At 37.9% G+C, this 16,016-nt stretch overlaps 1 protein-coding gene across 2 annotated transcripts in view; it reads left to right on the top strand.

Annotated features, from left to right (window-relative positions):
- The window catches only part of TTC3 (tetratricopeptide repeat domain 3), a 62,260-nt gene extending 48,892 nt beyond the window's left edge, over positions 1-13,368 (top strand). For both annotated transcript variants that reach the window (XM_084522965.1, XM_084522966.1), the window contains 13 exons: positions 383-448; positions 1,020-1,169; positions 2,896-3,035; positions 4,438-4,506; positions 5,220-5,316; positions 6,236-6,336; positions 7,248-7,341; positions 7,933-8,031; positions 10,502-10,923; positions 11,373-11,493; positions 11,640-11,870; positions 12,085-12,174; positions 12,452-13,368. In XM_084522965.1, coding sequence (XP_084379091.1) covers positions 383-448; positions 1,020-1,169; positions 2,896-3,035; positions 4,438-4,506; positions 5,220-5,316; positions 6,236-6,336; positions 7,248-7,341; positions 7,933-8,031; positions 10,502-10,923; positions 11,373-11,493; positions 11,640-11,870; positions 12,085-12,174; positions 12,452-12,562 — 1,791 coding nt within the window. In that variant the 3' untranslated portion in view covers positions 12,563-13,368. The remainder of the gene's footprint in view (positions 1-382; positions 449-1,019; positions 1,170-2,895; positions 3,036-4,437; positions 4,507-5,219; positions 5,317-6,235; positions 6,337-7,247; positions 7,342-7,932; positions 8,032-10,501; positions 10,924-11,372; positions 11,494-11,639; positions 11,871-12,084; positions 12,175-12,451) is intronic.
- The last annotated feature ends 2,648 nt before the right edge of the window (positions 13,369-16,016 follow it).

Raw genomic sequence — 16,016 nt, 5'->3', positions numbered from 1 at the left:
TGAATGTAGTCCTTTTTAAATACAGGCACTTGTATCACAGATCTTGAGTTTAGGACAAGCCACAAAACACAGCTGCTCTGTGAGTTGTCAGACACTGGTTTTGCCAGTCTTAAGTTTTCAGATGTGTAGAGCGCAGCTGTGTTTAAAGACAGAAAGAACTGTCCCCAGTATAAATGCTTCATGGTCAATTAAACTAGGAAAAGATCAGGAAAAAAGTGCTTTCTTTATAGCTTGAATTCAATTTTGGGGACATATATTTCACGATGTAGTTGGATTCATGTAACTGTAGGTTAGGTACAGAAGCTTCAAAAACAGCTGGCATAGTAATTGCATATGTAAACAGGAGATTTTTCTCATCATTTAATGACTCTTTGTATTCTAGGTGAATCATGAAGTAGCTGATAGGGAAACTAATACCCTGCCTTTTCATCCATTTGAAATGCAACAAGTAAGTTACCTGTATATTTGTTCATATTTCTCATGAAGGAGTTTAAAGGAGTGCCCAAACATTCAGGACTGTGAAGATGAAGGTTATCTGAAAATAAGATGTTGTAACAGATGCTTTTGATTTTGAGGTGTTTTGTTGTTTGTTTTTTTTTCCCACCCTTCCTGTTGGACCATAATCTGTAACGTCCTTCATCCAAACTTCATGTAGGCCCACAAAAAGGAGGCTGTCTCTGTTCAAATGTTGGAATATGTTTTAGAGGAAATTGAGTATTTCCTCCCCCAAAACCTTGAGGTTTGATTTAAATGTTCCATTGGAGTATGCAGGCAGCTCAGACTGATGTTAATGGCAGTCCTTTGTCCGTATCAGGAGATGAGCGAGAAAATATGGCCTTCCCTTCATACTCCATTCATGTCAGGCATTAATGTTCATTTCTGTTACACAGAAAACAACTCCCCCCAACAAAAGAAACAAACACGCTAAAAACCATCAGCTGAGAGCAGACTGGCTGTTGTGAATGTTTGCTGCCCTGTGGATAATGGCCGTTGAATTACTTTCTATAATTTATTTTCAGGGAGATATTCTACGTATGGAAAAAGAGCATCAGGTATTAAAAGAACAACTTAAAGAAGCACAGGAAAAATATGAACAGTTACAAAGCCGAAGCTCAGAGGAAATCAGTGTTTTAAAAGAGATGATAAAAAAAAGTGTTGAAGAGACAAAGGTAATGTTTTTATCCATGCGACGGTGGGGTTAGCAAAGACAAACTGCATTGGTTCACAATATTGGTTGTGATAGGTCAACAGGATTTTTGAAACTGTAGTCCTCATTGCTGTGAAGTCTTAACAGATCTGAAAATCTGTGTGGCATCTTCCTCAGAACGCATTTAAATGAACACATTGGTTATTGGTTGTCTCCATCTAGTGGATAGGTACCGGCTTTGATTCAACCCAAAAAGAAAAAAGCACGATGTTATTGACTCTTTCCCTCTTCTTGAGGAGGAGGGGTTCAAGTGGTCAGATTTGCTAGGACAGCTAACGGGCTTTTCCAGATGTTTTCCTTGAAATTGGCTGGGAGCAAGAGCAGGCTCCAGGCATCACCATCAGCCTATTATCATTTGGATTTTACAGTTAAAAGCCAAGTGTGCTACATGCTACTCATCTGTCTGCGTTTTAAAGGGAGTTTTTCAATTAAAAATAAATAAATCGGGTGAGACTAAAACCTTACCACCTCGCTTTATTCTTTAATAAGATCTTCAAATAAGGGGCCTGTCATTCAATCTCTAGCATCTTTTTCTTCCTTTCATTTGTGTATTGGAGTAAATTCCTGTACTGCATCTTGGGGAGGTCCTGAATTCCAGCTTTAACACTCACAGAATCATAGATTGGTTAGGGTTGGAAGGGTTCCACCCCCCTGCCATGGGCAGGGACATCTCCCACCAGTCCAGGTTGCCCGAAGCCCCATCCAGCCTGGCCTTGAACACTTCCAGGGATGGGAGCTGCTCTGGGCAACCTGTGCCAGGGCCTCACCACCCTCTGAGTGAAGAATTTCTTCCTTATATCTGATCTAAATCTACCCACTGTTAGTCTAAAACCATTACTCCTTGTCCGATCACTACACCCCCTGACAGAGAGTCCCTCCCCAGCTTTCCTGCAGGCCCCTTTAGGTACTGGAAGGCTGCTGTTAGGTCTCCCTGGGGCCTTCTCTTCTCCAGGCTGAACAACCCCAACTCCCTCAGCCTGTCTTCACAGGAGAGGTGCTCCAGCCCCTTGATCATCCCCATGGCCCTCCTCTGGACTCATTCTAACAGGCCCATGTCCTTCTTGTGCTGTGGGCCCCAGAGCTGAATGCAGAGCTCCAGGTGGGGTCTCATGAGAGGAGAATAGAGCAGAGGGGCAGAATCCCCTCCCTCACCCTGCTGGCCATGCTGCTTTTGATGCAGCCCAGGTACAGTTGGCTTTCTGGGCTGTCAGCACATAGTGCCAGCTCATGTCAAGCTTCTCACCCACCAACACCCTCCAGGCCTTCTCCTCAGGGCTGCTCTCAATCCGTTCTCCACCCAGCCTGTGTTTGTGCTTGAAAGTGTGAGACCTTGCACTTAGCCCTGTTGAATGAGGCCCACCTCTCAAGGCTGCCCAGGTCCCTCTGGGTGTCATCCCTTCCCTCCAGCATGTCGACTGCACCACACAACTTGGTGTCATCAACAAACTTGCTGAGGGTGCACTCCAAGCTGCATGTGAAGATCATTGGAGTTAAGCATTAATGAGAATGCTGCCTGTTCTAAACACTTAGCCTAAAAGTACATTAAGCACTAAGTAAAATTTTGTCATTGTAAATGTTGCTGGCTAAGGTTTTGATCATATGTCTGCAATCTGCTCTAACTTTAACTTGCATTTTAATAAAATACGATTTACAGAAATGATGTTTTGTTTTGTTTTGTTTTCTTTTAGGTATCAAAGAATGAACTAGACTGGCTTAATCAAGATTTAGAAATAAAAGTAAAAAAATGGCAACAGGAGAAAAAAGAAAATCAAGAGAACTTAAAAGCAATAAGGAACACCGTCAAAAAGCATATGGATACTAATGATAGGTACCAATTTTGAATACAGATTCACATCTGTAGATCTATGTTTTTGTCCCTTTGCTTGATTTTGTTTGTTTGTTTTAAAGCAGCAGTAAGTAGAGTTATTTCTGATAGCCTATGGTATGTTTCAGTTTTTACTGATTTTATGAAGGAGAATTCAAACTTTTTGCCCTGATAATATCATTCTGAAATGAGTTAAATGCAGATCTTGAGTTAGGGTTGGTGTCAATAGGATCTACATGTAGTTATTTAACCTAATTAATGAATACTACTTCATCACTGTTTAAGATTTTCATGAGTTTTCCAGAAACTTGTAGTTCAGCACTGTTTGTATACTTTTCTCCTTCATGATTTACCATTACTGCTTTGGTATGCTCCTCTGCAGCTGTATGATTAGCCTTAAATTTTAATTTCAATTTTCACTTTTTTGTTCCTCTTCCTCATATACAGTCAATTCAACTGCATCTTTCTTGCACACTTTTTACCTGTACTGCCACAGAACGTATCTGAAGATTAACTAGGGCTGCACGTTTCCTTCTTTTCTAGTCTTGTCCCCTACTTCTCAGATTCAAGTAAATCTGCAAGAACCACATAGATAGATACACCATGTATCTACTGTGTGGTTTTTTTGTTTGTTTTGTTTGTTTTGTTTGTTTGTTTTTGTTTTTAACCCCTCAATCATCCTAAAACAGAAGTCTGGAGGGCCTCCCATGGAACTTAGATCAGTAATATCCCATCGTGTCCCAGTGTGCAGCAATCCCAGGCATTCCCCTGACAATTAGTTTTCCTGGCTATGAAGCAACGAGAGACAGCTTCAGTCAACCTCCTACTATAGTCGTAGAGCATCTAGGAAGTTACGTCACTGACACACTGAAAAAATAAATCCAGTGTCATTTGAAATAGTATTATAAGTAGCTTTCCCCAAAACATTTCAAGCACTTCAGCAATCTTTAAGTAGTCTACTCATTGGCTGTATAACCAACTAGAAGCTTTTTCACAGTAATAGGCTGGAATATGCATGTCTGCTTTAGTGTTTTGTTGTGATATTGCAAGCACAGATAAGCATCTTAAAATGGCTGTCAGAAAACTGATGAAACTGACTTATTTAGTAATAATTTTTCTAATCAGGCTTGACAATACCTACTATACTTTTAATGTTCTCTGTCAGTTTTCAGACTTCAGAAGATATCCGTCCTTGAATGCTGTTGTATTATCTTTTATATGAATAGTTTGGGCTTTATTTTTTTTTCATATTTTCATATTTTTAGTGTAAATAATATTAAACAACATGTAAAATGTATAGATTGTCACTGCTGCATAGTTATCGCTGTGATTATAGAGGAATGTGTAATGTGTTTGGTAGTGAACAATTTTCAGAATAAGCTTAATAAATATTTGATTACTCTAGGTATTCAAAGACCATTGATGAGAAGGAGAAGCAGTATAACATAAATTTCAATACATGTCTTGAGACCAGGTAAAACTCTTATAAAACTCTCAGCAATATTTGTATTTTTCTATTGACTTGTCATTATTGGAGTTGCCTGTTTCATTTTGGGTGAAAGGTTAGAAAAAATAAGCACTTTAGCCCATAACTCTTATTCTCAGTTAGTTTACTTTTACTTACTATAAGTAAATATTATTTTCTTTCAATTATTTAGAATAATTCAAAGCTGGCTTTTCAAAACACTGTCATATATTTCCCTTGATTATATGATGCTGTATTTTAGGACACATCAGAATTTGGGTGCTGTACATACATACTGAACTGTCATATGCAGCTTCGGATCCTCGGATATTTGTAATTCTAAATATACATGAAGTTATCTGAACAGTTTCTAAAAGTTGTTCACTTGCGCATAGATAGGATTTAAGGTTCATTTATACATACATTCTTTATATATGTGAACAGGCTTAGAACAATAAAACTTGCATGTCTGCAGTAGTCAAGCCCCTATAAATTTTTTACATTGCACGGTGAAATTTGGTTAAGAAATCCCAAAGTTATGTTCATGGAGCCAGCAGTACAGCTACAGGAACATTAAACTATGCCCAAAGGCACAAACTGTACAACATAAATGAAGATATATGGTTCTGAGGAAAAGACAAGTAATGGCTGAAGAAAACCTCTAGAATGTACTACTCTGTGGTAAATGTTACTCAAATCTTTAACCTCTTTCTGTTTTGCAGCAATAAACTTGCTAACGAGAAGGTAAAATTGGAAGAACTTATAAAAAAGAGTCAAGATGACTACCAGGAACATATGAAAAGAGCTGTTAAAGCAGAGGTACAAGCAACAAAAAAACTAAAACGCTTCTGTTATAGCTTGAATCACTTGCATTGCTAGGTGGGAAGGTGACTGCTAAAGTCTTAACAATTTCCCTTAAAAGTAGTACCTAAGACTTTCTATAACAATATGTTTAAAGTGTTGATCAAATACTGTCAACTGCTGTTCTGGATGTTATCTTGGAAAACTTAGCAAAACTTAGCAAATCATCATGGTGCATTATTTTTGACCTGTATTAAAAGTGCACAGAAGTTGAGGCATCTGTTATTGCCCCAACAAAATTAAGCTAAATTCAGTTTCATACTTACCTGCATTATGAATTGCTTCCACTAGTAAGAAGTAACCATAGGAAGATCCAGGTTCCTTTTCAAAATGAAGTCATGCTTAGTGAATGTATAGCTGATTCTTTCTTGGGTAGAATCAGTGCAACTTCAGTATTTCACTAAATGGAGATTACTGATCAAGATTTTCGCTAAAATAGCTTTTTATATTGGAAATGCTTTAAATAGCACAAACAATGCTTTCTTCTTAGGAAAGGCTTGAAAATTGTCTTAACCTGCAGTGGGATTTCATAAAAAAGATTAGACTGTTTTGTTCATGTTGACCTTCAACTATGCAGTATTTAAAAGAGCACCTTATTGACTTAAAATGTGTACATGCACATTTTTGATAAGGTGCAATGGGAATACATATGGATGCTTTCTACAATCAGCTGAAGTGAATATAACCTAGTTATCCTCCTAAAGGCTTACCAGTGCCCTTAATTCTACTTTTGAAATTCCTCACCATAGGAGCAGTGTGTGAGTGTATGTTGTGCTCTGTATCATCAAATTATTGTTTAAGATGATTCAAGGCTTTATTCCTTGTGTTACAGCAGTGCTTTTATTGCTATCCTTTTTAAGCAATTATTTTGTTACAGATATCAGTACTCAAAAACTGGAAAAAAACTGAAGTATACAAGCTAAATGCCATAGCTGCCAATGCAGACAAAAATCTCAAGATACTGAAGTCACTAAGCAGGTATGGAGGCTTTACACCAGTAATCTCAGTACTACTAGTTGCTAAATAAAAGTAATTAGTGGATGTTTAGTCATGATCTGCTAACTAGACAAGTCAATTTTTCTCACAAAGTGGTGGCTGCCTTAAAGTTACGCAGTAGCTAAATGCAACTTCCCTGAAGTTGAATTCTTTTTTAGTCTTACGTTATCAACATGTGAAATACTTAAGCAGCAGCAAACTTCTTGCCTTACTCTTTCTTAGCCTGGGAAGATCAGGCTACTGGGAACATTCCAGTTATCCTGCCCAGTATCGCTGGGGAGAGGGCTGCAATGTAAATAAAGAAGATGTGAAACAAAACTGGCATATGACAAGAGTGTTGCTTTCCTTACAAGGAACTAACTTATCCCTTTTCAGTTACTTCTTTAAAAATATATGCCATATTCCCTCTCCTGGTAGAAGTTGCCCATATAGGAAGGAACTGTTGTATTAAAACCATTGGTCTTAATCAAAAAAAATAATGGAATAGAATAGTTCAGTTGGATGGGACCTACAACTACCCTTGAGTCCAACTGCCTGAGCACCTCAGGGCTAACCAAAAGTTAAAGCATGTTACTGAGGGCATTGTCCAAATGCCTCTTGAACAATGATGGACATGGGGCATCAACTGCCTCTCTAGGAAGCCCATTCTAGTGTTTGACCACGCTCACAGTAAAGAAATGTTTCCTAATGTCCAGCCTGAGCCTACCCTGGAGCAGATTTGTGCTGTTCCCACGTGTCCTGTCATCAGTGACCAGAGGCTTGCTGCTTGCTCTCCACTTCTGCTCCTCAGGAAGTTGTAGAGAGCAATGAGGTCACCCTTCAGTCTACTTTTCTCCATAGCAGACAAACTAATGGAAATTCTGGAGTTTAACTGAAAATCTTTGTTATTTCAGCAGCTCGGCCTCAGCACTTCCTGAGTTGAAGTCACGGATTGATTCTTGGGAAATATTTATTTCAAATATAAAGAAACAAATGGAAAAAGTAGAGGTATGTCTTAATTTCTCGTAACAAGGTATAAATTGAACTTTGGAGATAAAACAGAATAAATTTACATTCCTTTTTTAAAACACTGTCTTCAAATACTCATCTGCATTTTTTTAATGACAGAAGAAAACTTTGATTATAAGGCCTGATTATTAAATATAGTTAAGTTACAATGATTATCTTCGGTTACATAAAGACAAAATTCTTTCCTTTGTATATGGTCCTTGAAGATTGGATTGCAGATTAATGAGTCTGTAATCTCAGTTATTTTGTATTCTTTGAACTTTAAATGTCCATGCAACTTCTTTATAAAAACAACGGAGAACTGTCTGCTAAGAGAAGCTGAATACATTATGTATGCTAAGTTTTAAAAACTAGAAGATGTTTCATGAGCCCTTTCAAACATTAATGCAAGTGCTTCAGTAGAGAGTTATGTTACTACACCAAATGGTAGGCCTTATGTGTCCATGTGAAAGGCCTGATACCTTTGTTTTGCAAAGGTGTTAATGCCATTATTAATGTTGCTAATGCCATTTTAAGTAACAAAAGAGCTTTAGCTAATGCTCATTTGGAGAATTTATTTTCCTTCTGCAGGTTGGGTATGAAGAAAAAATTCAGATGGTGAAAAACGGTGTACGAAATTGCCTCACCAAAATAGAAGCTGTGGATCTTTCATCTCCTCCCAGTGTCTTAGTATGTATCATATGATAGCTGTGTGTTAAGAAACTTTTTAGGTTTGTATCCAGCATGACCATCTCTTACAGAACATATATGTAACCTGAATATGTAGCCTTGAACACAAACTAATCTATGCCTCTCCGTATGCCTAGGAAAAGGTGACTGCAGATTAGCAGGATAACATCCAGTGACAAATTCTCAAGCCCTTTTTAGAGGCTTAGGCTATTTAAAGTTAATGTTAAAATGCTTCCCGTTTTCTTGTACGTCATGACTTTACTGTAGCACCAAAATCCACAGGGACAAGAGCCCATTACACCAACAAATGTAACTGATGGTGGATACCAGAATTAGCTTCCAGTTGCATCTGTTAGGAACTAGAGGCAGTTTCAGCCATTTGTGGAAATTAACCTGCAGTAACTACATCCCAGACAAATAGCATTAACAGTATTTTCGTATGGGTTAGAAGTTCCACAAGTGCTTTGCTCAGACCTTGTCAGTTACTTCCTAACTACGCATGATTGTTCCTGGTACAAGGACAAAGCCAGCGTAAGCTGACGTCCTTTAGCTATTCATCACCATGCAGGTGGGGGGACACATGGCCATGCTGAAATACTTGGAGGCAACCTAGCTGCAGTGATGATGCCAAAAACCTAAATGTTGCCGTTCCCTGAGAGTAAAATTGAAGTTAGGGCACAGAGCTGATGTCCAGTCATGAATACAAATAGTATCCAAAAATCACTGTACCTGGGTCAGTTTGGAGTAAGGAAATACTTGGGTTCTTGACTGAACCCTTCAAGACAGGGCAGTTAAATGACCAGTTAAGTAAAATGTTCATAGTATATTCATAAATGAAATCCCTAAATGCATCAAAGATGCCACAAGAGAAACTTTCTCTAAAAAGTATATTCTTTGCAGAAAGTCATTTTTTTTTCTTTCCTTTGTTTTTGGTTTACTTTGGACCCAATTCTCTGTTCTAATATTGTAGTATATTTATGTTTGTTACTACAATTTTTCTGGAGTCATGTATGGTTACCCTTACATTCTCCTGCATACTATTTCTTCCCAATTATTTCTAGGTATCTTTTTTTTCCTTATTGGCACAGAATTCTTAAGGATATTGTAGATGTTCTCAGTGATCTAAGGTATATCCTTAGGTTGCCATCAATTTAGATGTTGGGAAGCAGTGACTCTTGATCCTTTTGTTCTGCATTTGGTATCTGATTTTACTGCAGCAATGCAGGAGTAACTAGAAAAGATCTCTGTAGTTCTTTCAGCTTCATGAAGACTTTAATAGGAGAATACTGAATCCAAATGAAAAAGACTTGATGAAAGCTATTTTTCTCCTTGACTATTTGATTCTCCATCTAATTCTTACCACTTTTGAATCAAGTGATACAAAAACATCATTTGATAAAGCCTAAAAACTCTGTAAGAATTTACAAAAATAAACCTAAAGCTTTGTCCTAAGGAATGTGAAAACTTGTAAAAATCTAAATGGTCTAAAATTGAGATTAGGCTGTTCTACTATGTAACGTTTTAGGTCAAGCTGACTTTTCATATCTCTGTTGGCAAAGCTAAGCTGGTTACGTACAGATTTTTAAAAATCACATTGTCAAGCAAATTTTCAGTTTCTGGCTTTTCATAGACTAGTAGTTTATGCCAAAATTTACTTTAGTTTATTTCTTCTTCTTCTCCTAAGGAGATGATCCTTTTCTGTTAAAGGTGGTTATAGGCATACACCTGTATTGAGAGGGTGAAGTATTACTTCAAAAAGTGATTAAAGTATTAAATTAAGCAACACTGAGAACAAGGACCAGCAGGTTTAATTTGATTATGAGTAAATGTAGAATTCTAGTTCTACGTGCTAGAAGGCAGCCAGCTGTCTTAGAGCAGTCAAGTTCTGAAACAACAGCAGTAATGGGGCCAAACAACTTATTTTAAGGAGTTCTTTCCATTTATGGAAGAGACTTGTTAGTTCAAAAAGAAATCTTCATGAATTACTACAACTCCAAGCTCTTGAGGGTGATGATTGTAGCTGATGTGTTTGGTTTTAAAATAAATGTTACACTGGATTATATATAGATGATATCAATGCATTTTGTATTTTTAAATGGATGGCACTTATTTTAAAGCAGTGGCTTCTACCACCAACTTCAAACTACACTTCTTTAAAACTTAAAGCTGTCCAACAGCCATTTGGCCTTCAGTAAACCCAGAATAAGTAAAAGTAACAGCTGTAATACATATATACTGCCCTATTTAATTTAATGTCTTAATGCAAGCTGGTTGTCTGTATGTAGTACATACTAAAGAGCACTTTTGTATGATATCTTTACCTAGGTAGAACAAGTTCAGATACATTGATATGACCTCTCAGCTCCTTCTCATGGCCAAAATGTAGCCTAGTTCATGCTGCAAATGCTCAAGAGTTCCTCTTGATTTATTTTAATTACTATTTTTCTTGTGGAATCTGTTTATTTCCTAGAGAAAACAAAGCAGACTGGCTATCAGTGATCCAGCTATTGTCATGTACTCCTCTGCATCTGCACAACCTAATTTACTTCCCGCGTTTTCAAGTTCTAAAGATCAAGGTCCAACAACTGCTTCATTTAATGCACAGGCTGGTGTTAAGCCAGCACCTGCAAGTTCTAAGTCTCATTCTGCAAGTGATGGAGCAGTGAAAAAACATTCCAAACCTCTGGAAGGATCCTATGCCGATAAAGTTTCATTAACTTGTCCATCAAGGATTTCTGGAAATAATACTCAGAATATCCAAGCAAACCAATCCCACCACGATGATTCAGCTACACGTATGAGGCCCCCTGGAATTCCAAACAACGCCTTGCCTCCAGAAACATTTGAAAATATTATTGCACATCTACAAACTATATTTCCAGGCTACAGCAGGTAATTTTTAATGTGTACAGTGTTGTGTTGGGCAATAAAAATTCTAATCATTCAATGATAAAAGTACAAAAAGAATTGATTTGTTAGTAGATGGCTCCTGTTTCATAAGATGAATTTTCGTAAAACATTAGTTTCTTTCCCTTGTTCAGTGAGACATTCCTTAAGGGAACAGACCTACAGAGTTTACTCAGTGTTCTCACTTAGAAGCACCAGCAAACAGAACTAGTAGTATTTTATTTTTATGATTTAAAGTAGGTAGATCCTAGTTATTGAGAAGTGTTGGAAGCAGGTGCTTGCTGCAGTTCATCCGAGAAGTTAGTGTCTTTTAGTTAATGGAGCAGTAGGCTCTACTGCTATGAATCAAACATGGAAAATAGTGTTTTCTAACACTGTGATTATGTCTACAATAGCCATAGTGTTAGTAATTGGTAACGTCATTTTTATTTCAGTTCAACCCTTACCAAGTTCATAAAAGATGTACAGAGAAGAAATGGGAATACATTGTTAAGCTTGAGCTACACTGAAATTCTAAGAAGAGTGACAGATCTTATTCTGGACCAGCAAAATAAGGTACTGTTGTAGTTGCTGCCATTTCTGCTGTGCACCTCTGATGGTGGAAATAACACAGCACATTTCAGAAGAGAAAGCACATTTTTCTTTGCTGTCAGGCTCTGAACTGTGAACTTGCTCAAAATTCTTATCCAATACCTGTTTAGGCATCAGCTTCAACAGAGAGACCTGTGAAGTTGGTATCTGCTTCACCAGGACAGACTGGGACTCGGAGTCAGGAAGTATCTGCAGAAGAAAATGTACCCAGCCCACCCAAGGCAAGACCTGTGCACAAAAATGCCTCAAGTCAAAATACATATCCAGCTCAGCCAAATCTCCAGCCATGGGGAAATGTTGGAGCAATACCTAAATCTAAGTGGAAAAAAATAGACTCTACAGTAAGTTCTCCACTATTTAATAAATTTCAACTTATTACCCTGTACTTCTTATGAGATGCGAAATAATTAGGTGCATTACTGGAAAAAATAATCAGGACTTGCTCATTTTGTGGACAAAACCTTAAACAGACTTGGTTAAAGTTAATAATATCATTACATTAGTAGAATTCAATGATTAATTGTTGCTAGCTTTCAAGTAACATTTTTTGTACAGGCCTCCAGTGATGATCCTTGCACCATATGTCATGATGAGCTAAGCAGAGACTCATGTGAACTGGAATGTGGGCATCATTTTCACAGAGAGGTAAGGATTCTTGTTCTTATCACTTAGATGCAAATGTTTACTCTTTGTTCAGTTGTACAGTCAGTTTACTTCTTATTTTTTTTCCCCTCATCCTCTAGTACCTGAAGTTAAAAACAACAATACATAGTTTTCTGTTACGTACTTTGTGCATGTTGAAAAGTTTCAAGTTTTAGATCTCAACTATGATAATTCATCAGAATGAATTGAAGCTCTTTAAGCTGATCTCTTGATACCAGACTTGGACTGTTTCCTCAACATAATCTTCCTGTTCTTGCAGTGCATTAGAAAATGGCTAAAGGAACATTCGAGTACCTGCCCTATCTGCCGCAATCATGTTCTGTTACCTGAAGACTTTCCTGAGCTTCCTGCAAGAAAAAAATATACCTAAATCTTGTTTTATTTAATGCATAGTAAGATGTAAAGTGGCTGCAGATAAATAACCGTCATGACAAGGAATGGAAATGTGATGCCTAGGAAGAGGCTGATCCCTGGTTTTGCTGGAAAGGACAGCAGAACTCATTCTCGTCCAGTATTTAACGTGTGGCTGGAAGCCACGAGATCCAGGCACTGCCATGGCACCTACGCTATCAAGTTAGTATACTCCAATATCCAGCACTTCTCCTGGTTGCTGCCTGAATGCGTGCAGCTGATGTAGTTCAGAGGCCAGAATCACACAAAGCTGGTAGTTTTTTTTGGCTAAGGGGTTTAAAGTACCATATTTACTTTTCTCAAAGGATGGTTATGCCTATGAACAATTACTGTAAAAAGTGCGTGTGGGGTCCTTCAGAGCTGATTCTACACTGAAAATAAATTCTAATATCAAATAAATAGGTGAGCTGAATGACAGACTAGATCTTGGAACAACCATTCCACTACCTTTTCACGGTATAAACAATAACAACTTAACTGCAGGATTCAAATCGGGATTTTTGTGATCATTTTGAATACGGTTCATACAATTTCAACTCCTTTTTTCCACATAAATCTACACCTCATAATTCAGATTGTTTAAATAATGACTTCTAACAACAGTTTGAAGCAAGAAGTTTATTCTTGTCATTCCTTCTGTTTGTGCATCACTGATTTGGAATAATATGACTCAATTTTTTAACGTGAAAATGTCTTAAATATCCCTCATAGTTGAGCTGATCTGTCTAAACTGGAATTAAACATTTTTTATTTTTGATGAAGCAATAGAGTGCATTTGTATTCTGTGTGTGAATGCTGGTTTATGAGCAGTGTGAGGTACGCAATACAAACAGCTCAAAGAATAGCTACCTTACTGCTGCAAAAGTTGGAACCTGCCAGAATAAGTACCCTTTTCACTGTAAAAATTTGTTTCAGATGGCCAGAAGACCAGGGCTAGATAGTGTACACTGGTAGCATAAACACTGAAAATACAGTGAGTATGACTGTTTGGGTACAAGCAGTATTAAGCTGATTATTTGAGATTAGGTAAGTCTAATGGATCATTTGTTTCCCCAAGTGGAGTATGTATACTACAGAGGAAGTTTTAAACTATCTCGAGATGCAACAATATACTAATTGGAACTTGGATCAGAAATAAAATTACTGCTGCAGCTCACATGGTGTTCTTTTAATGTTTTTGCTAGGTATGAGTTACTGATGAGTAAACTACTATTTGCTATAGGGCTAAGGCACTGTATAGCCAAAGAATTTGGTACTGTGCTGCTCAGCACTACACCACTTGCATCCTTTTCAGCTTCCATTATTTTTTCAGTGGGGGGACAATATATTAATTAGACTTCATCAGTTGTTCACAGAAGCAGCCCAGGTCCTCGCCCCTTAGCCCACTTTTCCAGGGCAGAGGGATCCTTGACCTGCTAAGCAGTGGCAAAGCAGTCCCATAAGCCATGGTCAACTATTTGGTGTTTTCCAAATAGAATATAACTTAAAATGGGTAAGTTGGCTGTGAAAACAGGTAAGGCAACACTTAGTGTTAACGCAGAGTTAATGAATTGATATTGGTGTATGTTCATGCTTGTTATCAGCCAGTCTTATTTTTTCCCTATACTCACAGCACCAATAGGAGCCCGGGTTGCTAAGCAAGCAGGGTGATTTTTAATCTGTGCTCCTTTTCTCTTCCCTGACTCGCAGAAACCACAAGAATTATTACTGATAGGCAGAAATGGTTTATTCACATCTTTAATAAGGAGGCCTTAGAGCAGACAAAAAAAAAAAAAAAAAGAAACATGATCTATTTCTAAGACGTTTAAGACTAAGTTTTTATGGAGATGAGAAGTCTCCAACTCTTTAATGGTAAGTATGTGTAGATAAGGCTACTTCATTTCCAGACTAGGACAAGGTACAGCCTTGCTTTGCCTCCAATTCCCAACTTAAGGATATACACTGTGTGCTAAATGATTATTGCTGCAGTGTCAGGATGCTGCTGACCTTTTTTCTTTATACATGAAAGGTCTGTGAAATGCTCCATAATTACATTCGAAGTAATCTGGACTCCTCTCACACATTGATACCAATTTCTAATCTGCGATGACCACTTCTAGGCAGCTTAGCACAGATACTGTAACATTAATCCTTGGCTTCCTGTCAAAGCTGCTTCTGGGAGACCAAGAGCGTTTCAAGGAGCAATTGGAGCACTCACTCCAGACTAGGATTTTTCAGCTGTCCCTGCTGGATTTCTGACCCATCAGGCCCTTGGGATCATCACGGTGCAGGCAGAGAGGCGATTGAGTAGGGTGTAGGTAAGAGATCTGCTGCTGCGGATGCTATGGCCAGAGGCAGGATCAAACACCAGTGCATTTTCAAGTAACCTCTGTGTGAAGTGCTACTGCTGCCTCAGCTGTGAGCAGCAGGTGGCACTCCTTTAATATCGTGCAGACTAGAAGCAGGAACTTGTTTTCCAGTAATCATCCTGTGCTGGTTCTTGATCTTGCACAAGTGTTTATTTCCAGTAAATGGGGGGTGGGGCACAGTAGTCAGGGAGTTGTTTTTTTTTTTTTTTTAGTATACATTAGACTGTTGTAAGACATTAAAGTAACACCTTAATTGTTTTCCTGAAGTATAGCTGATACCAAATCACGGCCAAAGCCAGAATTACATTTTCATGCTTGGCAATGCTGCTAGATAAAGCTATAGGAAGTTGGTTTGGACAGTTTTCTTAATTCTTTTTAGGTTGTCATCTTGACACTCAAACTTGATGTAATTCTATATACTTAGCCTACCTCTGTTCCACACAAAAAAATTATGAAAAAATCACAGAAGAACATTGTGGCTGTTCTGTTGACTTTAACGAACACCAAAATCCACAACCTGTTCTTGGGAAGGTTAATTCTTGTTGAAATGGTTTTCCCATCTAGTGCCTGCCTTGACAGTTTACATGTACCTTTAAGATGTAGTATTAGAAATGTTGTAATGTCTTTCTCAACATGAAACTGTATCTTACCTTCACAAATGCCTCTCCTGGTGTTTACAGTTCTATGTTGATCAGGTGACAATATTAACCTACCTATTTAAAGACTGAATCGCCTGTCTCCCTTGGAACGGTAACTTACATCATGAGGAATCATATCCTAAAGGCACAAGGTCCACAGCACAGAAGTTTATGGAGTTTTTCCCTTACTTGGTACAGTCTGCCCTCTGAATGGGATGGGTCTGCAACAACACAGTGATGCTGTTTGTCATCTAAGTCATTCCTTTTTCACCTCATTCCTTTTTTAAAGCTGAAACATCTTTAAGTCTAATAAGAGGAAAGATGGCAAAATGCCAAGAATAAGCATGTTCTTAAGCTAAAACCTATGACTGATCTTTCTTGGTGCTATATTTTACATATATAGCAAAGGTGAGATAAGGCCACGTTT

This window comes from Aythya ferina (assembly GCF_964211825.1).
Source record: "Aythya ferina genome assembly, chromosome: 1".
NCBI lineage: Eukaryota > Metazoa > Chordata > Aves > Anseriformes > Anatidae > Aythya > Aythya ferina.
The sequence above is the reverse complement of the archived record's forward strand: the minus strand, read 5'-3'. Positions and strand labels throughout refer to the sequence as shown.